Source organism: Pangasianodon hypophthalmus, chromosome 6 (genome assembly GCF_027358585.1).
Source record: "Pangasianodon hypophthalmus isolate fPanHyp1 chromosome 6, fPanHyp1.pri, whole genome shotgun sequence".
NCBI classification, from domain to species: domain Eukaryota; kingdom Metazoa; phylum Chordata; class Actinopteri; order Siluriformes; family Pangasiidae; genus Pangasianodon; species Pangasianodon hypophthalmus.
The window spans coordinates 23389334-23416749 of record NC_069715.1 but is presented as its reverse complement, the minus strand read 5'-3'; the positions used below and the strand labels follow the sequence as shown (position 1 = coordinate 23416749).

Sequence of the window (27416 nt, the reverse complement as noted above, 5' to 3'; positions counted from 1 at the left end):
AGATCAATATTTTCTGCCAAAATAAATCAATATTAAGGGAAAAAAAAGCTGTTGATTTATTTGTTGCGGTCATGTTCAGCTCGGTACGCAATTCCTCTCCTACAGAATTGTCTCTTGAAGTCCCAGGTCAGCGCCGAGCAGGTTTTGGCATGATGAAGACCTTGACAGGCTTGCTGAGGTTGATGGTGCCCTCGATTGAGCTTTCGGTTGTTGGCAGGCCGTCTGTGCTCTCGTCCCAGGTTGGTTTAGGGGCAGCCAGTTTACTGCTGTAGGCCAGGAGCAGCCGCACCTCGATCTGAGATGGCTCTGAGAGAGTCATAAGAACAACAGAAAGCAAGAAGGAGTCTTTAAGGAAATTACTTCATTCATTCATCTTCAGTAACCGCTTTATCCTGGTCAGGGTTGCGGTGGATCGGGAGCCTATCCCTGTAACTCTGGGCGCAAGGTGGGGCAATTCCTACCAGTCTATCACAGGGAACCATACAAACACCCATTCACACACTTATTCACACCTATGGGCAGTTTAGAGTAGCCTATCCACTTACCTGCATGTTTTTGGACACTGGGAGGAAATTGGAAAACTTAGAGAAATACCAAAACAACACAGGGAGAACATGCAAAACTCCGCACAGACAGTAACCTGAGCTCAGGATCAAAACCAGGGACTCTGAAGCTGTGAGATGGCAATGCTACCCTCAACTGCACTGCCTCTCTAAGGAAATTACTTCAGCAAATACATAATATACACATGATGTAATGGAGTCAATTATGTATAAATTATGTATCAGATGGATGATTGCATACTGGGATGTCAGGACATCATATTAACTCTGAAAGGGACACGCCACTAACACAAAGGAGTATGGTGTACACTTAAAACCTTGTTCACTAAAAGGCTTTTTCGTTACAAATATTTCACTACTCTATCTGTGTACTAGAGAAATGGCTTGACTCCCACACATTCAAAATGATTCTGGCAAGAACCACATTCTCCGGCCTAGATGCAATTCTATTTATATCAGTGTGTCTGCTTGGATTTCATTTCGTATGCCTTAATAATCTCACAGCAGAAAAAGGATTTATCTCTTTATTTTAGAAAAACACACTAATGAAACCCCTAAAGACAAAAAAAAATATGCATGTATTCATTTTTTTTACAATTTGCCTAAAATTACATTAAGTCTGATTGGTAATGTGGATAGTCATGAGTATTTGCAGGCAATTTTTTATTTACATCACTTTTCTAAATTTATTCACAAAGTACTTCACAAAGCAACAATATAAGCTAAAAAAATGAGTCGTATTGACCAGTCGGTTGCGGCTCTTTATACAGTGTCAATAGGTCATGCTCCTGGATGATGTAACTTATAAAATTGGATCAGTCGCTTTCCAGACTCTTTGGTTGTCTTTTGTGCTTCACATCTAAGCAGAACACACCACAGACACTATCACTTAGCGCCAGATCATTTTGTGTGACTTGTTTAGTGAGCATGATGGAACACTGGGACACACATACTTGCCTGCAAAATCACTGGACCTCAATCCTGGAGAAAACTAAACTTGAATAGAACTATCTGCTGGCATCCTTACCTGACAAGGCTGGCATCAACCATATTAGAAAAAAAATTACACATGACTATTTTTTATCCAGTGAGCTTACAATACCATAGTTTAAACCTGTTACAATAATAAAAAATAATATTAAAAACTCACTACAAGAACACAATATCTGGCAATCATGACTAAATTCCAGGGAAGTACTGGAGCTGTAGAAATGAACAAATGAGAATAGTCTCACCTGTCCAGGCTGAATGAGACAGATACACTTGAGTGATAAGCCGCGTCCTTCCTGGTCCTGGTGTCCTAAAATCTCCAGGTTTCGGATGAATTATGTGCGACTGTCCATCTGGGTAGAGTACCTGTAGAAGGAAGGAGGAGAGGGAGAAAAGACTTTAACATGTTTACTACAGTACTTGATATAATACAATAATATTTATGCCTCCTGGCCCTAAAATGATGACTCAACAATGAAAGAACCCTGACCTGCACTTTAACTGTAGCTTGTGGGTCTTGCAAGTGTTCCAGAGTGGCATCGATGTCTAATGCCAGCACTAAGCCAGAGGTAAACCGCAGCGGGTTGTCCGACTCTCCAGTCGGCTCAATAATTGTGGCTGAAGCTCTGTGGATCTGGAAACCCCAAAACAATAGAGAGTTAGAAGTGTACTGGGTGGCTGTAGGAAATATTATTTGCTGCCACAATTGTTCTTCTAAACAATCTTCTTTGAGGGGGGGCATGATGGCTTAGTGGTTAGCACCGTTGCCTCGCACTTCCAGGGGGTTTCCTCCGAGTATTTTGGTTTCCTCCCCCAGTCCAAAGACATGTACTGTAGGCTCATTGGCATCTCTAAATTATCTGTAGTGTGTGAATGCGTGTGTGAGTGTGTGTACGATTGTGCCCTGCAATGGGTTGGGACCAGAGTGTCCCTTGCCCCGAGTACCCTGGGATAGGCTCCAGGCTCCCCGTGACCCTGTGTAGGATAAGCAGTACAGAGAATGGATGGATGGACAAACATTTTTGAAATGAATGAACAGACCTGCTCTGGGAGTTTGAGGTGAGTGAATCTGCTCTGTCTCAGAGTGGTCTGGAGGATCTTCACTAAATCCAGCGGGTTGCAGGCTATGAGTCGGGGCATCAGTTCTAGAAGCTTCTCCACAAAACTGTCCTGAAGGTGGGGCAGCTCGGTCATGAAGAGCCTATGCAGGCAAAAGAAAGCTATTTAGGTCTGATGGAATAGCAAACAAAAAGGACGGGGTGTGCTGTTGAGCACCGTACGTTGATTAAGCAAGATGACTATATTCTAAGTTTGTCACATTTAATGTTGTGCTCCATCCATGAAGTTAGGTTAGTTCCTGTTATCACTTATGTTATAGCAGCCATAAACAGTAATTCCCTCAACAGCCTCTCTGTTTTTCCTCTCTCTTGAAGTTAATAAGGAAAAAAAAAATGCAGCTTGTTACCAAGAAACCGGAAAGTATAACCTCTTCTGTCCTCAAGACTCCTGTGGCAGAAAACTTACTGACTATTACAAAGCGCTGACACTGGAGACTCCTTCCATAAATTTTAAATAAATGTCTCCTTACAGAAAATGTCACCTTATCAATGGTTATATGTTTTTCCTCTGTTAAATAACATGATTATTAAATCTGTTTATTGTTAGACTTAGACTATATGGAACATGGCTCCCTGGAGGACTATTGGTTAGGCCACAACACTCTCACTGCAGTGGTCTGGGTTCGATTCCCAGTCAGGGAACCAACCTCAGGCACTGGGGTTGCGCCCGACAGTGCACAACCAGTGCTGGTCCCAAGCCCGCATCCAATGACCAATGAGACTATGTGGCGCATCCCTGTGAATGAGTTGCTACTATAGAAATGATAACTAGCACATTAACATAACGTGTAATTTGCCTTGCAGTCAGAACTATTGTCACAGCTGCAGTTATAGAAAATTACACCATTTGACCAATGGACCATACTCCATACATAATTAATACTGTTAACACAGTCCCATTCACTGAACAGCCAGTCCCACCTGTTCACCTACCTTGTTGCTACACTCATTATCCATTTTATTATCTGTGGTCATCATATACAGTAGGTAGATTTTGTAGGTATACAAATAGTGACTGTTGCTATGTACAATTTGTTAGCACACCACCTCACCCATCAGTGCTGAGAATGGATAGAGAATGAATCTGCAGCACAGCTGTGACACTTCATATCACGGTCATGTATCATACCTCTGAAAGGACTCCACTTCCTGTAGGAACTTCTCACATAGTCCAAGAAGAGGCTCAACCCTGGAAAGGAAAAGTGGGTCAGTATATGGTTACAACCAATTTTATTTTTGAATATTGACAAAACAGATGCATTGATTCACAAAAAGTTAGGAGCTGATGGTGTCTGAATCAGTCCATGGGGCTCTGAATCAGTAAAGTAAATTAATTTTCCTTGGCAGTGTGCTTCTCTCTTTTTTCTCACTCCCCCATGTAGAAGTATGTGTTGGACTGTTTTTTTCTCAAATCCCAATCCTGCCCACAATACTTTCTAATTAACTTAATTGTCTAATTAACGTAATTGGTTCCTACAATGTAATTTAAACCACAGCAGCCATGACCAGGATAAAGCATTTGCTGAAGATGAATGAATGCTATAAACAAGTCCAATACGTGTAGCCGTTCAGTTCCAGTCAAGACAGTGTGGTCTCTCAGGCCTCAAAACTAATACATTTTTATTTTGTTTAAAATCAAAATGTTTGCACAATACTAAATTGTATAGCATTGAACTGTGGTTGCTTTAAATATACCTTTCATGTACAGGATTGCAGATAGAGTTAGAGATAAGAGTTATAAGCTCCTGCCTGATAGTGGTGTGTGTGTGTGTGTGTGTGTGTGTGTGTGTGTTAGCAGTGCTGACCCTCGTTTGGTGCGGGCAGTGAGAACCAGTTGTAGTGCCTTGGCTTGTAGTCGCACATTATGAATAATTGCCACCTGACGTGTCTCCAGTCCGCTGTACAGGAATTCCAGCTTATACGTCTCTTCCAGGATCTAACATGCACACATAGACAATTATTTATCTATTTACAGGGAACAAACAAAACTAAAACACAGTAAGAGAAAATACAATATATCAAACTTAGAAAAATATACATTTATATTTAAGTTTATATTCAGCTTCATTTTGTTTTTGAATTCAGGCAGGTAAATGAAAAGAATCTGAATATAATCATCTACTGGTACATTAGATTAAACTACATTAAATATTTTGTTGTTCTTTGCAGTGTGTGTGTGTGTGTGTGTGTGTGTATGTATATGTGTAGGTACCTGCTGAGCAGCAGTTGATGCCATGGCATTCTGTTTCAGGCACAGAGGCACAGCCATGTTCCACAGCTTCTCTTGTAGAGCCTGTTGTGTAAAAATGAAATATACGTTCTTCTAAAATCTCACGTATGCACTGGCATTATTTACTGAAAACGGCCAAGCTCTTTGGTTCACACTAACATATTTTTCAATTTGCAGGGCTTTTACTTACTCTGAGTTCATGGTACAAACGAGTAGAATGCTTTTAAATAAGTGCTTGTTTTAAAAATAAGTGCTTGACAGAGCAAGTAAAAATATAAAATGTAAAGAGATTAAAAGCAAAAATCTCAGCCCTTTTTTTAATCAGGTACAGAATTCCAGAGCTTAAGGCTGTATTAACTTAATAACTTAATGCAGGCATTCATGCTACATAAGAAACACACCTTCATAAGTAGAAGCTGACAGTGCAGGTATGTTGCGCAAAAATCTGCAGATCCAGCCAGCTCCGTCTGCAGCATCCCGAGCCTCTGCAGGTCTCTGTGTGAGGGACAGACGGGAAAAACATCAGCACACACTTCATCAAAATGGCCACAGGTGACTGAGTGTGTTTTAGCCCTGTGTTTCAGACCTGATGGTAAAGTCGAGCAGGTCCTGAGCTCCAGGTGTGTCCAAGTTCTGCAGAATGCTGACCCGAACCAGGCTCTCCTGGAGGAACTGCTGCGCCGACTCCAGGCTGCAAGACTCCATTCCTGATGACTCAGAGCCCAGAGCCGCCATCTGCTTCCTGCCTGGTAACTGAAAGTGGAGGCAAGATTACATAAAAGAGAAAGACAATGACACGATAACAGGAATATAATGATGCCTAATAGCAATGATTTAAAAATTTCAAAATCTCACCCTGAGCTGAGGCACCAGATGTGAGAGGCTGTCACGCAGGTAGGCGTAGTGCCGGAACGTGTGGTCTGAGAACAGGGCTGGCATGGTGGGACAGGACTTCGCTGCGTTAAACACCAGCACTAGAACTGCAATGTCTGATGAAACTCATATCAGGAAAAATCACCATGTAAAGGATATGAATTATGTCTTGCTTTGATTTATTTTCAATCCATAATTAAACCCATTTTGGCATAGAATAGAATGTAATCAGAAATGAGATGAAAAGTAAAACAAATACATAGCTTACCAAATAAATAAATAAATAAATAAATAAAAAAAACAGATGCATGTCAACTGAAATATACTGGAAAGTGCTCTGGACAAATATATTTTTTCTTCAAGAAATTCATTGTTCTGCACTTCTGTCTCCTTTTAATAAAACAATGACACAATTACACAAAGAAAATGGAGCTGAACTAGGCAGGATACACGCAGGATCGTCCATGTCTGGTTCTGGAGTGTCGAAATACGGGTGTGTGCTCAGGAGCTCAGGGACAATGGGCAACACCAGAGTGGGGTGACGAGCTCCGAGGAACTTCAAACATCTGCAGGGGAAAATGGATGAAGCATGGAGCACATGAGGCGTTTTTAAAAACATAAACAAATCACTTGTTAGTGCTAATTGCATTGGAATTAGTTTGTACACTCACTTCCACACTGAGTTGCGGTCGGTTGGATACTTGGAGAGGTTCTTCAGCAGTTCCAGCAGGGCCAGCTGGATACACTCTTTAGTCGAGACGTTTGTGTAACACAGCAACTCATGCAGGGCCTCTCGGATGTCCCGTGATGAATCCTGAATGCATAACAATAATGTTTCTTAATGATATAATCAGCCAAAGGCCATCTATTTGTGATGATCATAGATATTTGATAATACACAATTCACAAGATTATTACAAAATAAGGTCAATTCAGCATTGCTTATCAGTCTCCTTATTATATACCTTATATACCTTATTGTATACGCAAATAAACATTAGTGCAAAAAATATTAATGACAACATATTTTATGCAAAAAAAATATATATATAATGGTAAATGGTAAATATAACAAGCTGTGTGTTTCTTCTTATTAACTTCAATAAAGAAAAAAGAATGAGTGGTGAGCTGGTTATAGCTGTTTTTATGTAAGTGATAACAGAAACTAACATGTCTCAAGCAAGAATTTAATTGCACTTTGTACAAATGACAATAAATGTTGTGACTTGTGACTCGTGTACATTCCACAACATTAAATGAGCCTATAAATGGATAAAAAGTATGGCGCGTCATCCTTTAATAAATAAATAATAATCTTTGGAAAATTGCTTTGGCATAAGACGTGCTGTTATCAACTTCAGGTTGCTAACATAATGCTGCATTACACCACCCTGTCATTGATTATTTTTCTGTAACAGCATGTGCCCTCATTTATACCTTATGTAGTATGTAATGTTTTTGTGCAAGTGATTTTATTTTAGATGCAAAATAGTTATTAAATGTTAAGCATACATCTGCTCAAAGAAAACTTCACCATATCAAAGAATACACAGGTTTTTGTCATTAACCCAGTATGCAGATCATCACCTATACAAGTCACGTGTAAGCTGGTATGATAAAAGGGATAACATATTAGAAGGAGTGCATTAATATAAACCTGAGATTTGCAGCTGCACTACTGTCAGAGCTGCTGTTATAGAAAATCCATCAACACCTTCTGACCAGTCAGAATCCAGCATTCAACAGCGCTTCAGTTGTCACATTAGTTTCAGCTAATATTCAGTAAACACACTGTGTGTAAACACATTGTGTATATTGGGTGTGTAGTACCTCGAGCACAGCGAGCACCGTGTCCAGCTGGTCCTCACGCAGCGTGATGTGAGTGGAGATCTGTCGCAACACATGGATGGACTGCAGTCTCACTTCCTCAATTTCGTCATTAAACATGTCAACCAGGAAGTCCAGGCACTTCTCTGCAAAGCTGGGAGAGGACAGGGCCAGGGAACACAGGGCCTCCACGGCCGCAATCCGCACTTCTGCAAAGAGAAAAAAAAAAAGGGAAACATCAGTGTAAATGTACTCCAACAGCACACACTGGGATGTAGTGAAGCTCCCTTCAAGGCTAGAATACGCACCGTACATCTCGTCCTCGAGTCCATGCACAAAAGCTCCACAGGCTCCAGAGTCGATCAGGTTTACGCCTGACGTGTCCACTTTCTCTCTGGGAGCGTCATCTGCCCATCTCCGGCCTGAGGAGAATTCTCCAGAAGCGTAGAGCTCTTTCGCTCGCTCATGTGCAGTGCGTTTTCTCTAAAGTGTGAAGAGCAGACATGGGGCAATAATGAACACAGCACGGACATTTCGAAAGACATTCCAGTACCCCTGCGTTCAATTTGGGAGGATTTAGCATTGTTTAAGCTCCTGAGATAAAGTCTGTTCCATGAGGAAGGCAAGATTACTATTGTTTCTAATATTCTGAACACAGAGTGTTACAGCTGTTTAATAATTAATCCAATACCAAATGTATAGCTTAGTATAGCTTAGCTTAGTATTCTTGTGTAGTTGCAACAAGCTATACAGAGACAAAACTCTGATCCTGTCCGCACATCAAAACTAGACACAATCAATCAGAAACTTTCTTAGTTTTTTCTTTTCTTTTTCATTTGCTTATTTACTGTAATTACTCCAAGAAAAGTATTTTGGGAAAGGTGTAGAGAAGTACATAAGTGTATGAATGTTTAGTCAGAAGGTTGACAGATTACGAAACATTTCTAAAAATCTTGTATGTATTTGTTTATTCATTCTGTGGGAATTTAGTTAATAAACCAGTCATTTTATTTTAAAAAACTACAGCACCAATAAAGTGAGTATAATAAAAAAAAAACAAAAAAAAAAAAACTGTATGCATCATGGAGAATGCACGCAACACAGTGCTGCAAAGCCAGATGCAACCTACAATGAAATAGAAATATATTTTTAAAACATTGTAACACTATAACTTTGATCAGAGCACAGGATTTGGACCTATCTGAAAGTAATTATCAGCACAGGAAAGAATGATGCCATGATAACACTATAAATGTGTCCATACCCTGAGATCTGACATCAGCTTCTTGTCCAGTGTCTGCTCCAGGAAGTGTGGGCTCACCTGTTTCATGGAGCCCTGAAGAAGCAAACACAAACAGGTTACAAAATAAATATTCAGCGCATGCAGGAAGATCTTCGCTAAACCGTCAGTCAAAAAAAACCCACCAGCAACTTGGCAGCCTGCACTCGCACTACCCAGGAGCCATCGCTGACCATGTGGCAGATCTTCCCGAATGAATCATCAATCAGCCGGATCTCCTCGTTGGATGAGGGAATGGGGACGATGCTGCATGACAACGGGGAGGGAAAAAAAACTATATTCTTTCGTACAGAAAATAGGGCAAACAAAAATGTATGAATCTCTATGACTCATGTTACATAGTATTAAAACAATATATTAGTCCACCTCTCAGGGTAAAGCTGGCTTAGCACCCACACCATCTGCACAGCGGCTGAGCGCACTTGCTCATAGTCATCGCTCAAGAGCTTGCAGGCCTGCGGGACAAAAGATAAATCAGTTCGAAACCAACACACATAACCAGCCTGTATATATTAACAGACTTTTACCTGGTTGTATATCGTCTGCTGGAGTTTCATTCCTCTTTCGTGCAGTTGCAGCTGAGGACACAAGATAAGATGAACTCAGTCAAATATGACACACTAAACAGAGACTTCACTTTATGGAGCCTGGAGCTGACAAACATATCTCAACATGAATTTTGTATATTTGAATTATATGCACATCACATTCAATACAATTCTTTTTTTTTCCTATGGTGTATTTAATACATTTACTTTTTTGCCAATGACTTGCCACGATTTGCCTTTAAAAGCATACAATTCAAAATTACAGTTTATGGGTTTGAGATTTAAAAATTCGGAACCCTAAATACAAATCTCAAAAATATTGATTTTATGTAAATGAGGTCAAATGTGACCTATGCAGGACTTCCTAGGAGGGATCAAACCCAGCATTTAACCAATCACAGTTGTCTGCAACACTCGTGTCCATGAAGTGAGGTGAAGAGATATGGAGCAGAGTTAGGTGAAATCAAAAACGTAAGTCATGAACAGGAATGAGGTAAGTGCAGAGCATCTAAAGGTTTTCATGTTCTACTAAAGTAGATAAATTCATATTAAGCAGGTAGTTTTGGGTGTTAACTGTTAATGATTGCCAGCAAGATAAAGTTAGCATAGACTAACTAGCTAGAATGATACTGAAACTTATAACTTGGAATTTCTGACCTCAGACTAAAACAAGTAAACAAACAAGCAAAAACCCCAAGGAAAACACCCATCACCTTGGAAATCCTACTCAGAAAATCAGGAAGATCGCCTCAACCCTGATTTCGGCACATGACGTCAAAGCAAAATGGCTGCTCACATCACCAACAGTAAACAAAGTAGCACTTCTTTACTTTTAAATGATTTACGTGGTGTGTACCAGCATTTGTTTTAGATCAATCAACATTCAGACATATTAGTTTGTTATCTTTTTTTCCCACTTTGTAGAAAATCTAATAATTTCGAACTCGGCATAAGCCTCGAGTGGTTGACATCACCGAAGAAAACTAGCTATTTGAGTAAAACAAATAGTTATATACAACATTCATACTCAAATACTATCATCAGCTTCCAAAGCTCCATATCATATTTAATTTATTGCCATTGTGCTTGTAAGGCCACAAAGTAGAAGAGCTAATGCAATGCTAATGAGGCTCACCATAGCTTTAATGGCCGCTGTGCGAACTCGGGGGTCCTGGTCACTGAAATAATCACTGATGAGACTCTGGACATCCCTTAGGGGTGCGGTGGAAGTGCCTGGTACTGCCTCAGTCTCTTTATTCAGAGGTTTGTCGACAGAACCCAAGCAGCCAAGGAGCTGTAGACACTTATTACGTACCCCAAAATAAGTGCTTTGAAGGTGCTGTTAAAGGAGAGGCATAGATTATAAAATTGGGTCTTTTTAGATGGTAGAGTTTTTGAATGACAAAACTAGATGACAGGCATTTTCTAAAAAATACTAACTACAGTCTACTCGGATTGGCACACTTGTCCGTGTTCTGTTCAGAATAATAGAAAACATGTTACCTTGCATGCCACTTCGAAGAGTCTCTGAGTGACTGCCATGTTGTCTGGCAGCTGTGTGCCAATGACCAGCAGAGTGTCAAGCAGCTGTGCCAACACCTGGTTAGACTCTAAAAGCAAAACGGAAAGTTAAGATTTGAAGCAATATCCATGACATACTGTGACAAGCATGTGAAATTCCATATACTTCATAAATCTAGATCAGACTCAACATGTGGCATACAATCCATTGCTCTGCAGCTTTCTTTCAAGGGTATGGTCAATATTTGAAACAATAATCCTAGAGGAGCCCTATCTAAAGCTAAAACATTTCCAAATCTACACTGACGCTTGCACAAGTGCATTGAGAGAGGACAGTCAACTGTCTTCACTGATTAGTATACCTTAAGAAATTAATAAAGAAAAAATATATTTTTTACATCTATGGCATTTGGCAGACAACTTTATTCAGACCGACTTACTTTTATCTCATTTATACAACTGAGCAGTTGAGGGTTAAGGGCCTTACTCAAGGGCCCAGCAGTGGCAGCTTGGCAGTGCTGGGATTTGAACTCACGACCTTCCGATGAGTAGTCAGACATCTCAACCACTGAGCTACCACTGCCTCATTTGCACAATTGTGCTCCCAAGCGGCACCAAAAAAAAGTTAGAGTGTGGGTTTGGGAGCCAAGAGACCTAAACTGGCCATGATCTCTGGGTAGGAGGGATGGCATACTCTCTCTGCCCTGTCAGTCACAGAGACATTAGCCAATAGTACGCATTTGTGAGCTTATGTATGCGGAAGAGGGCGTACAGCAATTTCTGCTGAGTGTGTTACGCTTCCCTGTGATGCAGCATGAGCAGCAGTTTGAAAAGATGCGGCTAACTGGCTTCACTTGTCTTGGATGTCACATGTCAGACTTCACCCTGCCTGGTTGGTAGGTGCCACATGATAGGGGAGGGAATTAGCAGGTGACCAAATTGGGCAGAAAAATGGGAGCAGGTGAACAAACTAGAAGACCAAATGTAAATTTACTTTTGAGCATGGAACTTCCAGAAAGGACATGGCTACCCAACCCTGGTCCTGGAATACCCCCTGTCCCACACATTTTAGTGTTTTCCCTACTCTAACACACCCATTTCAACTCTTGTAGAGCTGTTAATTAGCTGATTAGTCGAAGTAGGTGTGTTAGAGCAGTCGGTGTGTTCTCCAGATCCAGGGCTGGAAACCTGCACACTAAAGTATAAAAAGCCTCTGCCAATAACGTCTAATCTCGCCACAAAATTAATCGGGGTCATTCATTAATCGGGCTGCAACCACTGAGCAGGTTCTTGAGCCTATCCTTGAAACACTAGACGTACATACGCAGACACACAAAATCCACCTACAGGACATGTTTTCGGGAGGAAACCCATGTGGCCACAGGAAGAAAACATCCCCACAGACCTCCTGTAACCAGAGTTTGTGCATTGAAAGCTTTCGCTGACAGCAAACAATGTTTCTGTTCTTAAAGGAAAGTGGCCTGGGCACTGAAGCTTCAAAGTCATTAGTGTGGAATGTGGCAAGGAGCCAGAAGTTTTTTACTGAGAGAGGTCAGAGAGAATTCATTCCTGCTCCCTGTCTATATATGCAGGGAATAATTACAGGGAAAAAAAGGTGGCTCTGTTATGATGTGGGGATGTTTGGTTTCTTCCAGAATGACCCCGCCCCTATTTACAGGGCACAAGGGCTCACTGAATGCTTTGAAAAGGATGAAAATGGCCTTCACAGTCACCAGATCTCAACCCAGTTGAACACCTACAGGGTTTTTTTTTCCACCACCATCATCAAAACACCAACTGATGAAAAATCTTTTGGAAGAATGGTGTTTATCTTGCCTTCACTTCCAGGAAATCCACACAGAATCCACACTAATGCACATTGAAGGTTCTGGTGGCTCGGGGTGGCCCGAAAACATCTATTCACTTTTTTAAGGGTTTTTCCTTTAAAGTGCCATAAAGTGGCTTGAATATCGAGATTTGATTCCGGATGTTGATGCATTTCCTTTTTGAAACAGCAAGTTAGGGAGGTAACGTGTCAAAGGACTTGACTGATTTCCACAACAGCCAATATCACTCAAAATACGCCACACCTTTATAAAGAAATCTAAACTGAACATCTTAATATGTGGCGACAAGTTTATACAGAGCTTATTAGAGATTTCTCTATGTAGTCGAGAGTGTAAAGACCGCCGGTTAACATCCATCTATCCATTTCCCATCCTACACAGGGTCACAGGGGAGCCTGGAGACTATCCCAAGGTGCACAAGGTGGGGGACACCCTGGACGGGGTGCCAACCCATCGCAGGGCACAATCGCACACACATGCACACAATACAGACAATTTCGAAATGCCAATCAGCCTACGTGTCTTTGGACTGGGAAGGAAACTGGAGAACCCAGAGGAAACCCCCGAAGCACAGGGGGAACATGGAGAACACAAGGAGAACATGCAAAATGCATGCAAAAACAACTCTCTCTCTCTCATACTCTAACATGCCATGTTTTGTCCAAAAATTCTCACTCACTGTTGTATATTAAACCGAGCGTCACAGAGCATAGTTACTGCAGTTATCACAGTTAGCGTAGCCTGCAACAGCTGTAGATGTTTAACCCGAGATCAAGCATCTGGAGGGCAATCTAAATCCCACACATATAAACTGCAACTGTCTTTTGAACACACTATTTTTTCTGGAAGGAGAATGCAGGAAGCTTCATAACTATGACTAGACAAACAGTCGTGGAGGAAATTCTTCTTTGTTTGGTTAAATTTAAACTTGCTGCTACTGTTGGTGGGACAAATGTCTTCTAGGAAACATTTGATTGGACGCAAATTGGACAAGTACAGGACGAATCAGCAAAACATTTTTGTCATTTTCCAACAAATGATAAACAGTAAAATTAAAATACAAATATATACAAAACACATTTTATATATCGTAGAAACACCAATTCTGATTTCATGGGGACTTGAATATGTGTCTTGTCTGTACGTATTTTGTAGACGTTGAAAGTAATATTGCGTTCCTGAATTTTGGATGCAGTAAATAATTTATTTATGTTATTAGGAGGCATTCAGCAAACACTGGAAGCAGAACCAGGATAATCAGTGAAATGACTTACTGTCATGATTCAGGGTGCTAATAACATCATCAACGATGCAGTCAGGAGAGAAACCAGGTGTTTTGGAGAGCAGACCGAGCAGTGATGCAATCTTCAGCCTGACTGAGTTATCGACCTCCTGTTAAATGTCATATTCAGAAATTGTGATGAAAGTGGGATATTAACAATGATCACATTGCAGAAGCTGAAATGACCTGCTCAGTATGTAGCAACTGACAAATGAGACATTAGACACACATCACACACACACACGTCTGATCAGCAATCTGATAACTTTGTCCCCAATCTTTTCCCCTAACCCTTTAAAGTCTGCCTCGTAAATGAACTCTTACCTTATAATAGTGCTCCAGAAGAATGCGCACTACACCTTCAACGCTTTCCGCCTCTACCGGCTTGCGTGCAAAGTTTAGGAGATACTGCAGGGCGTCTGTGGGGCTGGTGGCTTTGCACAGGTCAATATGGAGGGCTGCAGATTTACTAGGCTTGGTCAGACGAAGCTTCTTCGCCGGTACCTCCTCAACAGGTTGTTGCTGGGAATTAGGTGGGATTATTTAAATAATAAATGGACAATTGAATAAAAGTACTGATGCAGTGATCTGATACTGAGTATCGATATTGACATATTTTAAGATCTGATCCATTTAATGGAGGTTAACTGGAAAACAAAACCTTGCATGCATGTGATTTAAACATGCATATCATGCATACGGACACAGAACACAGGAAAAGCGTTGTGGAAAGTATTTCAAGCTTAAGTAAATTGCTTTTAGAGTAAAGTACAGCTAAAAAGATACATTAGTGGTCCTTACGGTAATATTATATATCCTAAAAGTACACTATATTCATGATACATACTTAAATTACAAAAGATGTACTATTGATGGTAAACAAGGAAAAGTACAGCTTAGTACCTTTATTTCAGAAAGTGTATTTTGGCTATTTATTCTAGCCATAATATAGCCATAATATATATATATATATATATATAATGGCTATATTATGGCTACATATATATGTATACACATATATATGTATACACACACACACACACATATATATATATATATATATATATATATATATATATATATATATATATATATATATATATATATGTATGTATGTATACACATATATATGTATACATATATATGTATACACATATATGTATACACATATATATGTATATATGCACACATTTTTTTTTATCCAGACCTTTCCACCCAAATATTTATTATTAAAATTGTTATTAAATTCAGGTTGACATTATTTTCAGGCCTACTTGTTTCTGAGTTATTGAGGTTTGCATTAAACCCATAACAAGTATAACTGAAAATAATATTATAAATATAATAACTCTGAACATATCTCAGTGTATGCCTTGTGTATGAGTTCAATACACAGAACAGAACATGAGCTATATAAATGTTCCCCTGGAAAAAAATTAAAAAATACTTTCTCAATAAAACATCTGTGACAGACAGAAACAGGAGAAAGCTGACCTAATGAGAATAACTGTTAGCTTAGCCACACAGCTATATTTCCTGTGACACAGCTAGCTCGCTCGGTAACTACAGACTCCACTTTGCAAAGCCCTCACTTCTTTATTTTCCCCACTCAGGTGTTTTACCTGCACAACTTTGGAAAATTCCTCGTAAACCCGCTTTTTTAGATGGGCAGCCATTTTTACAATGAACAACGAACTGAAGCGACGCACATTTGTCCCATATTACTCGCCGTAGTGCTTCTTCTTCTTCTTCTGTCCTCACTGTTAGTTCTGCGTAGGGCTTTTGCACCGACGTCGCCGTCAAGTGTCTGAAAGCGGAAGTATTTACATTATAATTCCGTCGAAATTCATTCTTTTAGAAATATCCAAAAATCCAAAAAAGTGACAATTTGAAGCAAAATCAAATTTTGCCAACAGAATATAAACAATAAACTGTTAAAAAAAACACACACACACAAATATGCATCATTCATAACAAATCCACGTCATCATAATACGTCACTGACGCTGCCATATAATTATAATTATAAGATTAGCCCAAGGGGGAGGGGGTAAGGTGGCTTAGTGGTTAGCATGCTTGCTTTGCACAGCTGGGGTTCAGGGTCCAACTCTCAGCCCTGCCCTGTGTGGAGCCTGCATGTTCTCCCCCCACCTCAGGGGCCTCCTCCCCCAGCTGAAAGACATGGTCTGTAGGCTGATTGGAATTGTCCATAGTGTGTGTGTGTGTGTGTGTGTGTGTGTGTGTGGTGGGTTGGCACCCCACTCAGGGTGTGCCGATAGGCCCCAGGTTACCCTGCAACCCCCTGTATGATAAGTGGCACAGAAAATAGATGGAAGGAATATTAGCCCAAGTTAACACCAAGTGTCATTCATGAACAAATCAGCTCTTTTAGGTAAACACTAAGAACCAACTCATATACATATACGAGCCATGTCTTTTTTATGTTTCTCTTTTTCTTCTTATGCTGTGTAGATGTAAGCACAATGTCATTACTCTGGCAGTGTACTGTAGTAAAAATACTTCCATGGAAATCATCTGAGCATTTCAACATCTTGGGAGATGGAAGAGATGGGAGCTGATGCTCTTATTGATGAGCCACTCAAACACATATCACATTATACTTACTTCTTGTAAAGACTCCGAAGAAAAAACACCCAGTTTATCTGATTTATTCAATCTATGTGAGTGGTTACAAAATTAATGTGACCATTATAATGTTAAACAATATAAACAACAGGTTGAAAAATGCTTAAAAATGTAAACATTACATCCATACACAGGTTGAAATATAGAAAAAGTACAGAACAATATATGCTAAAGCACTAAGCACACAATCAACGATAATCTGAAACCAGTTATTTCTGATACAGTATGAAATATCAACAATAAAGTACACAATAATAAAATTTAAAAAATGTGAGCTATAATAACTATTATCCAGTACTGCTCATCATTTCTGAATAAAGCTATATGAGATGTAAATATACCTTCTTATAAGTTAAACATGTTAAACAGAGACCCATTAGAAAACCTAATCATTATAAATATATAAGAACATTAAGTGATCATTCACACACATTCACTTCTATTACAAATACCACACATTATACCACATTGCTGATGAATTATAGAAACTGATGTTGTCGATTAATTTTCTATAACAGCAACTCTGACACTTGTTCCAGTATTTCAAATGACATGTTTATATTAATGCACTATGCATTAATGTTTCTAATAAATTATCCATTCAATGCAGCTCAGTCACAGGGACTTGTATGGCAGATGCTCCATATAATCTAGGCCTAATAATAAACAAATTTTAAAATGTGTTTTTATTTAATAATGAACATAAACACTGATATGGTGAAGTGTTCTGTAAGGAGAAATTTATTTAAAATTTTTGGGTGGAGTATGTGACAGCATGAACTCAGTTGTAACTATAAATGGTTAAAAAATACAATGTCGTTCATTAACACATTAAAATTTGTAATCTTTGGCAAATCGCTGTGGTATAAATGGAATAAAACAATTTGCAACATGCAGCTGTAGGAAAATAATAAAATCATGTTGGGCTGTGTCACACCATGCCAGCATTAATTCTTTTCCTATAACAGCACACCCTGTTGTGTGTTATTCCTTACTTAAGATATAAAATATTTTGTACACTTTGTCACTGCTATAGTATGAGAGAAATGTTCTGTCCATGCTATATCAGATTCTTGGAAACTCTGCAAAAGAATTTTTGTGAGCACATTAAGGTCACATGATGTAATGGGCTGGTACAAACTAGAGTAAATATTAAACAAGGGTGGCTACAGCTGCCAGCAAAGATCCTGAATGAACCCTATATGACACATGTCTGCAATATAGGTGGGACTTGTAGACTAATAGATAACATGATGTTCTTATCTGAAGTGTTTGGTAGGTGGATTTTTATAAAGATTCATGACCTCTGTGTACCACTATTTAAATACATTCCACTCACACTTACAAGGGCAGAACCACATTTACTAGTCACCACCAAGTAAAAGTCAGCTTATAGAAGAAATCATGGCTCTTAAACAGAAAGCCTTTCTCTGTGCTGTGTGGCTTAATGCTCACTTTATATCCTTTTGCCTCTATGTCCATTTTTATGCAATCCAGAAGATCCTCCACAGAAGCTTGAGCATTCCATGGGCCAAAACTCACAATAGATTCCTTTCTTGTATCAAGACTGACCATAGCGTCACTGTACCTCGCCAGGTCATCCTCTGTCTTTAGGACACACATGATTATTGTGGAGTATCGCGAAGCCATGGCTTCTGCTCTGCCCACCCTGATGAGGACTTCCAGGTTCTCGTGGTAGTTGCGCACATGGGACAAAAACTGCTGCCTTCCTACCTTCTCACCAAAAAACTGTGGCGACTCCTCCAGGAGTTTCACCAGGGGTTTTATATCATAGTACACTGCCTCCTTGTGAACCTCCAGCAAATTCTTAGTAGGGACCTCCTCTGAACGGAGGTACTCAAGAATCGCCTTAAAGTGTGTCCCATCACGGTCTATAAAAAAGCGACCCTCTGCATCCTTTACAAGTTTGGGAGGCACACTGAACATCTCAGCCAGCTTCGAGGTGGGGAATTTGCGCAGGGTCACCAGGGTGGTGGTGTATACCTGACCACCGACATTCAGCTGCACGACGGAGCACTGCAGAGGACAGAGAAAACAGGGATTTCCAGGGTTGTCTAGAATGCTTAGTCTCGTCAAAAGATGGCTGAGGAAAGAGAGAGCTCCATATTAAGGTTCTGTCTTAGTGACTAAGTTTAAATCCCAGGTAAGCCTAAGAGACACAGTTGGAATTTTTTGCAAGACCCACAACCATCGGTAAGGAGTCCAACAGTGTCTCTTAGGCTTTCCTGGGATTTAAACTTACACTCAATCCTTCGGCTCTATTCTTGGATTGGATTCTGACTCATTTTTGAGTCGCTTTGGATGAAATTTATTTTCTGCCAGAATAAAAGCATGGATGGCGCTCTGACAAATGAAGTTAATCTTGTGAGTAGAAATACTGGGGTTGAAATTATTTTCCACATTTTAATTTGCCAAGTATTAATTACATTCTCAATTTTTGTTGTGTATGAATTACATTCCCTTTTTGCTGTGTCAACCAAGTGTATTAAACAGAAACTCAAATAACTGGAATTTGTAAACACTTAGATGTTCAGAATGCAGTGAGAACTTAACTAACTCTATCAATAACTGCAGAAATGACTGGTAAATAGATAATAAAACTGTAAATCCCAGTGGCTTAAATTTATGGTCTGTTCGATTGGTACTCATGAATGATCTGAATTTGACATGGTAAGGTGAACACATGATTCAATTGCTGTTCATGTGGCACAATTATAAGACCACTGTTAGTAGGCAACTGAGGAAACTGGACAGCAAGCAAAAGCTACATAATGACTGATTAAGATTCAGCTAACTAATCAATAGCTGTTCAGTATTTTACAGTTAAAGCAAGACTGTACAATGAGGAATATCAACATTTCTCTCAGACGTTTTGATACATTTGAAAGAAATGTGTAAAAACGTCTGAGAGAAAAGTATCAAAACATCTGAGAGAAATGTTGATACATTCCTTTAAAATATATCAAAACATCTGATAGAAAAGTATCAAAACATCTGAGAGAAATATTGATACATTTCTTTCAACTGTATCAAAACGTGTGAGAGAAAAGTATCAAAACATCTGAGAGAAATGTTGATACATTCCTTTAAAATATATCAAAACATCTGAGAGAAAAGTATCAAAACGTCTGAGAGAAAAGTATCAAAACGTCTGAGAAATTTTGATACATTTCTTTCAACTGTATCAAAACGTCTGAGAGAAAAGCATCAAAATGTCTGAGAGAAATGTTGATACATTTGAAAGAAATGACTCAATATGACTAAAATTACAATCTAGTTACACTTAGTTGATGGAGTTCATGGAGTTACTGTGACAAAGGTTTTGTGTGTCACATGTCTTGAACTGTAAACTATCATAAAACTTTTCCTTACAAAGCTGTGAATATCATGAGGGCTCTACAAAAAATCCTGTATGATGTCTGATTATAAGCTCTGCGGACAAAAACCAGTCACATCCATCAATAGTAGTGCCGTGTTGTAGGATGTAGGCTGCATAGGACCAAATCTGTAAGACTAAATCAATGAGCCTGGTGGAGGATCACCAAAATAGCTGCATGTATCATTTCTTTCCTAATACTTGTTTACACGCCTTAGTAACAGCACCAATCCTGTGAGGTACAAACAGCTATCGATTTTAGCCCACTCTTCCACTGACAGTGTGCAATTCAGTCTGAGTTCTTGGTGCCTTTTTGGTGGTTCAAAAAAAATCCCACATTGTCTCTGAGATTGAGATTCAGCATGCTCGTTGACCAGATTACACAGAGATTTGGCCCTATGTGTCCTAGAGTCTTCATCCTTTACCGTGTGAGAGTCAGTGTTATGTTCTGCTTGGACAAAAGACAACCTCAGAGTCTGGTCAACAAGTGATGATCCAGTTTTATAATAAGTTACATCGTCCAGGTGCACAACCTATCGACACTGTCCAAGAAGATGCTTCTGTTGGTGGAGGCGACAAGTATTTTATTTCTGAGGATCTTATTTAACGTACACAAAATTCAATACGATATTACAAGTTACAAGCATCTGGAAGACAGAGCAATATTCTCTTAGCAGAGTGGAATTTTCTTGAAAACATGGTAAATATGACCCAAACTGAATGTACCATTTGACTTTTTGAAATAACACCAAGCAGACTGTTCTGAGGGGAAAAAAAAAAAACTTTGGTTTTTATCTGTATTACTCACGTTATTCACCCTTACTTATCACTATCTTTAGTGATAATTACTTCTTCTTCTTATTATTATTATTATTAAGTGTTCTTTTTCTTCTTCTTATTATTATTATTATTATCATCATAATTATTATTATTATAAGTGCACTTCTTCTTATAAGTGCTATTCTTCATTATTATTATTAAGAGCTATTCTTCATCATCATCACCATTATTATTGTTGTTAATATAATTATTTTTTTAAGCTAAACCAGCATGTGACTGTTGTTGCACTTAGACAGTTAGTTTTCAGACTACATGCGTGGTTGATTATTTCCGAGGTGCCAGGATGAGGTTTATGAGCAGCACATAACCGCAGCACTGTACACCATCTCCTCACTCGTGATCATGTGGAAACACGGTACAGAACACTGGTTTATACTTCTAATGCATCATCTCGCACATGCAGAAGAGTGCCCGCGTTACCACCGAAAACATTACACTGAAGAGTTAAGGCTTTATTACCAAAAAGCCACGTTATTCATGTCCCTCGACACAGCCTGCTAGACTCCTTACCTGCTGTAAAGGCTCGACTGCCAGTTTCCGTGCTGATTTGATGTCAGGAAGACTCATGTTTGGAAGATCCGAGCTGCTCTGTTTCACCTGCTAGATTCCAGCAGCAGATATGTGCTGAGTGGGCGTGGCTTGTGTGAGACACTGAAAAGGGGCGTGTCTGTCAAATTTCAAGATTACTTTTACACACAACTTGCTATTATTTGCCTAAAGACCTCGTGAGACTTGAAGTGCTAATATTAAATGAAACTTGTAATAAATAAATTTATGTAAAGCATAATACATCTATGCTTTTTGTATTACTACTATATTTTATATATCTATATATACACATACATATACACACACACACATAGTTTAATGTAACCCCCAATTAGGAAACCCTAATTTAAATTAGTTGTTCTCAAACTTTTCTCAGCAAGGGATCACTAGCTGTCAAAAACAATCCACTGACACCCTCCCCAAGCCATCATGCATTTTCCGACAATTCCGAATATTAGGCTTATTAAATCAAATGTGCACAATAACACACAAACAGAACTTGTGCAAACTGACAATTACAGGCCTAGGTGCTTTACAGTTATGGACTTTGGATTAAACCCATTTAATTCAAGCAACCAGTCAAATAAGCAATATAGGCTATTTATAATAATCTTATAATAACTAGGATCTCAATAACATAACTGGTAACAGTACAAGAAAAAAAAAACAAACAAACAAACAAAAAAAACCCCATAAACTCCACTTTGAGAACCACTGATTTAAAGGAACACAAGGGCAGTACACACTTTGTGAACTTATACAGAGTTCAATTCTAATTCGAAACCTACAGGGCTGACCGAATACACTAGATTACACAAATCTCAAAAAAGAGTGTTGAACACTGCATCAGTGTAAATCTCATAAGAGTGGTGAACACTGAACATTGCATTAGCAGGTCAGGAGCTTCGCCACGTGGTGTAGCACTTGTGTGAATTTAAAGAAAAAAACCTGCTCATGGTTAAATACAACAAACTCACCTGACTGCATATATAGCAATGAGCTGATCAGATGATTTTACACACACAATCTTATACAAATGAATAGAAGTAAAAAGTACCATTAAATTCAAAGTAACCATCAAAAACATTTTCTAGAATACACCATTTTGCCACACCTTAAAATGAGAATTAGGTCATTTCATATCATGTAAATTAATGAAGACAAAGAAACAAAGGCCATAAATGTATTTATCCTTTTATTTTTGTACAGAAAACCTCATCATCCAATGGTGAACACCTAGAAGAGAGAAAAAAGAAAAAAATATTAACACAGGTTCTGTCAACTTTAGTGTTTTATCCAGTATTGGACATTATTACTGCATAGCCCTTCTCAGACAAATGCCTCAATGTCTTCAAGTGAAAGGGACCCTCTGCTCAAAGGGTCCGAGCTCAGAGGCACAGAACGTGACTCTGGGCACAGACACCTTCGAGCGAAGCACAATCCCATTCCGACTCGTCATCGTATCATCACTGAAGGGGGTGAGAGCTTATATGAAGCTGCTTGAGCTCCATTAATAAACTGCACACACAATCCATTCACATGCTGCACAGACCACAGATGCATAGTCACACAGATCTCTACCCCAAACACCGGAGGGTCCTGACTTGATGGTGGCCAATTAAAATCTTCCATACTACCAAATGCACGTTATAGAAATACATCTTAATATATTTTCAGTGCACTTGATATTTTCACTGCATGTTAGTTTTAACACTGACTAATGGAGTCGGTTTACAAATGTAATAAAAGTACAGAACTATCTGCAACAATGGTCTATAGCTAGAGGCCCTTTTTGTCAGGTTTACACACAGCACTCGAATTAGCAAACAAGTTATTAGTTAGGTACTGAATAAACTAAAAGCAAGTCAGACTGTTTCCTGCTATTTCAACTGCAGCATTAATGTTCACCTTTGCAAACCAAGAGTTGCTTTATGTTTTTGAACATCATGACTAAATTCTGGACCCACTCTGTCCCCCTTACCCTTTATGCTGTGGGTACAGGAGCTCCCTGGGGCATGACTGGGACTTCAGGCTTGGCCCCCTTCTGTTCAGACACAGGGGTGGTGGGGAGGATCTCCTCTTTGGGCTCCACGATGCTGACGTGGTCAGGCAGAGGCTTCTTGGGGCCGATCTTGCCGCTGGGGTCCCAGGGAAGCATGATCTTAACCTTGATACCGAGCACACCTGGACACAGGGACACACACACATCTTAAGCAAAACCAAATCACACACCAACATTTCTTCTGCATATGGATTTTCCCAACAAAAACAAAACCTGACCAGGGAGATGCCGTTTGAAAGCCAATTTTTTGTCTGATTGTGCTTCTGATTAAACACCAGTACATTTGTGCTGTTGTATCAATACTTATAAACTCCCTTCTCAGACAAATGCCTCGATGTCTTCAACCGAAAGGAACACAGCACTCTGAGGAACTGAAGTCAGGGACACAGAACGTGACCACTAACCCAGAATCCAGAGAGTCAGCCAGCGTCCCGTTCCGACTCGTCATCGTATCATCACCGAAGGGGAATATCAAAAAAATTACATTTCATGTTAACTATCCATTTAATAACCGAGATATTTAGGCACATGTATATATCACCGCACACTACACATGGATGGATATACACTTGCACGTGGTGCACATTAAAGAAATAACTGGAATAGAAGATTAATTTATTAATTTCTCATACCTAAAATGCATACAATCAGCCAAGATAAGTTTCACATCTTTAGTTTTGTACTGTTGGCACGTAAAGCTTGCAGCGACCAGTTTAGCACCATGTAAACTGCACGCCTAAATCTCACTCACACCTTCTTGTTTGACTATACAATTTCTAGAGTCATAAAAAAGGAGAATAAACAAACATCTCCTTCCTGAACTTGATATTTGTCAGCGTGACACCAAACTATATGATGATGGTTGCTACTACTGATTTAAGCCAAGTGCCTTTTTGTCTGTTTTCAAAGATAAGTGCCTCTCATACTGTTCGAAAGTAGAAGTCTATTTGTAATTGCTTAATTTAACAAGTGAGATTTAAGCATGCAGACTGCGCAATGCTACGCTGCTGGTTAAAACCTTCAATTACTTACTAGCCTAGTAGCTCCAGTGCAAAGCTAAAGCTGTCATGGCTGAGCAACTGCATTTGAGGCAAGAGGAAAATGTGTAAACTTTTTTTTCCCCCAAAACTTGTCCTTAATGCTTGACATCAATGTCACATTTGGCTATACAACTGCATTTCCTTAAACAGTGAATGAGAACATGTGAGACTCAATACAAATACTTTTGTTTTTTTTAACCACCTGTTATTAGGCATTTCCTCATCCCTCACTCACCTTGGCGGAGCAGGACGTGGCGGACAGCGGTGTCCACGTAATAGTTGACGGGGTCTCCGCTGTGGATCATCAGACCGTCCACGAACTTCATGGACTTGGCCCTCTGACCCCTGAGCTTGCCGGACACGACCACCTCGCAGCCCTTGGCGCCACTCTCCATGATGAAGCGGAGAACACCATAGCAGGCCCTGAGGAAGACAATGACAAACCAGTCAGCATTGCCGCTTCAGATCAAGTGTGTTTCAAGCCAATCAATCACAACAATGCTGATTTTTTTTTTTTTTGTAAACTCTTCTCAGACAAATGCCTCGATGTCTTCAACCGAAAGGAACACAGCACTCTGAGGAACTGAAGTCAGGGACACAGAACGTGACCACTAACCCAGAATCCAGAGAGTCAGCCAGCGTCCCGTTCCGACTCGTCATCGTATCATCACCGAAGAATAAGTAGCAGGAAATATTTTCTGGAAATTCGAGTGTTATTCTTGTGTGGCAAAAGGAGCTTGAAAGACTGAAGGGAGTGTATGGTGGCTTAAGATGCAAAAACGAGCCCGCCATACACTCGACCACCACATAACTAGGAATACTAATAATAAAAAAACTAATATCCCAGATACAACCGATTATAATAATTTGTCCACCCCAAGTGTGTAATGGTGCTTTAAATATTAGCATATATAATGACTTACCTGCGGACAGCCAGACCTCCGAGCAGCTTGTAGCGCAGAGATTCAGCCTGAGCGATGGCACACAAACCCCTGGTGGCCACCTTCTCAGCATAGAGCTAAAACAAAAACAGCAGTTTAGTATGTGCACCCGAGGAACAGGAGACTTCTTTAGAATGGTGACAGCCTGGAAACCCGGTCTTACCTCCACGCTGCCCTCTGGGAACCCAAACCTCTTCTGAACAACAGCCGTCAGTTCCCTAATGCGACGGCCTTTCTCTCCCAGGACATTCTGGGTCCTACACAAGAGAGATATTTATTAGTATTATTTTTTTTTCCTGGCTAGTTTCCCCAATTTATTTCCTTATCAGCATGAGAAATCTTTCTGCTACTATAACAATTCTACAGAACAACCCTAAGTTAAGTATACAAAACTCAAATGAAGCATTACCTGGTGGCAAGAATGATGATCTCTGTCCTTGTTGGAGTGACCCGGACCTCCACACCGGAGTACCCATCCTCGGCAAGCTCTCGGGTCAGGAACTCATTCAGCTCGGCTTTGAAGATACCGTCTGAGACAAACTAAGGATGAAATCACAAACGTTAGGAAGCATGTCAATTAAATCTAAGAGATGATGATCTAATGTTAGACAGGCTACCTAGACATGTGAAATTACCCCATGTACCAATCTGATGCAAGTCTAAAGTGACAGATTTTTATTAGATATGCATGTACATGTGCTAATAAATGTGCTCAGATTTGACATTTTAAATCAGAGCCTTTTGTGAAGTTCATTAAAACAGCTCTGACATTGGGATCATAAAGAAACAGGAAAGTGAGGACTGATTAATAGCTAGAAATCACATTTATCTAGACAGCAGGCTATGAAGGGAAATGTTCTGACTGAGACAGGACATGCAACTAGTCACAAATTCACCACCCTCAGTTATTAAACCTTAAAACGGAGATTGTGAACAGGCTTAAATTAAAAAAAAAAAAAGTTTAAAAAACAAACAAACAAAAAGGCTTCCTGCTGACTATACAAGTGCATTAGAGAGATAAGAATAACAGCTACCCAGTATGTAGTGTGCTGTATTACCATGAAATCATACGGGATTTATGCATAAAACTGACTGACTTAAGAGTTAAATAAGTATTCATATGAACAGCTTCTACACAATGACTTAGTTTTTAAATAATGTTAAAAGAGGAGGGAAAATAAACAGCGATTGCTGTTCATAAGTACAAAGCAGGGATATGGTCCTAAATTAGCTCTTTAGCTAGCTGGCTAAAAACCCCAGAGCTAAAGAAAATTAAGAGCCAAAACATAAGAGTTAAAAAGTAAAGAATAAAGTCACACATGAAGAAACTATGCGCCAGTTTCTGACTGAGTTCAGTGACCGGTTAGAGACATCAGCTCCTGCCATGTTTCGCATCAGAGCCGCAATGAGTCGCATCCAAGGCAATCCGGCAATAAAATAAACATAAAACAACTATCTTCACGCAAACAATTATAATTAAACACCACTTCAATCATCTAAAACCATTATTACTACGTATAAACCCTAACTTTGACGGATAATCTTATAAAAATCTCGCTAACCTTTCTCTTCTTAGAAATTTGCACCGCCATCTTGCCGAAGGCCGCAGACAGGAAAGGAATGTTGACCAAAGCGGAAATCAATTTATGGTGACATTGCACTTCCGCTTGACCTCTAGCGCTGGTGGGAGTTGTAGTTTTCTGTGTAATTTCCGTTAAACGAAGGTCTATTATGGGACAAAGTTAAGCAAACAAATAACTAAATAACTAACCAAATAAATAAATAGGAAAGAACGGCGTAACGGTTTTCCCCCCTGAACAGATGGAATAAACAATATGCAAA

The 27416-nt window shown here is 39.5% G+C and overlaps 3 protein-coding genes and 3 non-coding genes across 6 annotated transcripts; all 6 read right to left on the bottom strand.

Moving 5' to 3' along the window:
- Window positions 1–25: 25 nt before the first annotated feature.
- On the bottom strand, window positions 26–15881 carry ints4 (integrator complex subunit 4). The gene is made up of 23 exons (XM_026914025.3): window positions 15722–15881; window positions 14424–14621; window positions 14092–14209; window positions 10953–11059; window positions 10585–10788; window positions 9429–9479; window positions 9268–9356; window positions 9027–9147; window positions 8866–8937; window positions 7910–8084; window positions 7605–7810; window positions 6446–6588; window positions 6225–6340; window positions 5757–5890; window positions 5488–5654; window positions 5303–5396; window positions 4884–4964; window positions 4477–4607; window positions 3801–3860; window positions 2595–2754; window positions 2044–2187; window positions 1799–1919; window positions 26–306 (listed from the first exon to the last, which is right to left on the bottom strand). Exons 1-23 carry the CDS (start codon window positions 15773–15775, stop codon window positions 128–130), a joined length of 2925 nt encoding a protein of 974 aa, XP_026769826.1. The 5' UTR covers window positions 15776–15881; the 3' UTR covers window positions 26–127.
- Window positions 15882–16758: 877 nt separating this feature from the next.
- kctd14 (potassium channel tetramerization domain containing 14) lies at window positions 16759–22557 on the bottom strand. The gene is made up of 2 exons (XM_026914028.3): window positions 21493–22557; window positions 16759–18782 (listed from the first exon to the last, which is right to left on the bottom strand). The coding sequence occupies exons 1-2, from the start codon at window positions 21547–21549 to the stop codon at window positions 18114–18116; spliced, it is 726 nt and encodes a 241-aa protein (XP_026769829.1). The 5' UTR covers window positions 21550–22557; the 3' UTR covers window positions 16759–18113.
- A 156-nt stretch (window positions 22558–22713) lies between these two features.
- On the bottom strand, window positions 22714–27288 carry rps3 (ribosomal protein S3). The gene is made up of 7 exons (XM_026914322.3): window positions 27137–27288; window positions 25984–26114; window positions 25738–25831; window positions 25557–25651; window positions 24869–25056; window positions 23513–23715; window positions 22714–22767 (listed from the first exon to the last, which is right to left on the bottom strand). The coding sequence occupies exons 1-6, from the start codon at window positions 27164–27166 to the stop codon at window positions 23516–23518; spliced, it is 738 nt and encodes a 245-aa protein (XP_026770123.1). The 5' UTR covers window positions 27167–27288; the 3' UTR covers window positions 22714–22767; window positions 23513–23515.
- On the bottom strand, window positions 22856–23006 carry LOC113527008 (small nucleolar RNA SNORD15). The gene has a single exon (XR_003402830.2). It is a non-coding gene; the product is annotated as a small nucleolar RNA SNORD15 (small nucleolar RNA).
- Window positions 23907–24057, bottom strand: LOC113527009 (small nucleolar RNA SNORD15). The gene has a single exon (XR_003402831.1). It is a non-coding gene; the product is annotated as a small nucleolar RNA SNORD15 (small nucleolar RNA).
- LOC113527010 (small nucleolar RNA SNORD15) lies at window positions 25159–25309 on the bottom strand. The gene has a single exon (XR_003402832.2). It is a non-coding gene; the product is annotated as a small nucleolar RNA SNORD15 (small nucleolar RNA).
- Window positions 27289–27416: the final 128 nt, after the last annotated feature.

Excerpts from the sequence above, each read along its gene's own strand:
- kctd14 (XM_026914028.3), bottom strand. The coding sequence starts at position 21,549 with ATGAGTCTTCCTGACATCAAATCAGCACGGAAACTGGCAGTCGAGCCT. Across the intron at positions 18,783-21,492 it reads CAGTCGAGCCTTTACAGCAG|TGCTCCGTCGTGCAGCTGAA; the intron begins GTAAGGAGTCTA and ends TGTCCTCTGCAG.
- rps3 (XM_026914322.3), bottom strand. The coding sequence starts at position 27,166 with ATGGCGGTGCAAATTTCTAAGAAGAGAAAG. Across the intron at positions 25,652-25,737 it reads TCCCAGAGGGCAGCGTGGAG|CTCTATGCTGAGAAGGTGGC; the intron begins GTAAGACCGGGT and ends TTTTTGTTTTAG. Across the intron at positions 23,716-24,868 it reads CCACGTCCTGCTCCGCCAAG|GTGTGCTCGGTATCAAGGTT; the intron begins GTGAGTGAGGGA and ends CCCTGTGTCCAG.
- ints4 (XM_026914025.3), bottom strand. The coding sequence starts at position 15,775 with ATGGCTGCCCATCTAAAAAAGCGGGTTTACGAGGAATTTTCCAAAGTT. Across the intron at positions 14,622-15,721 it reads AATTTTCCAAAGTTGTGCAG|CAACAACCTGTTGAGGAGGT; the intron begins GTAAAACACCTG and ends CCTAATTCCCAG. Across the intron at positions 9,357-9,428 it reads AGCAGACGATATACAACCAG|GCCTGCAAGCTCTTGAGCGA; the intron begins GTAAAAGTCTGT and ends TTTGTCCCGCAG.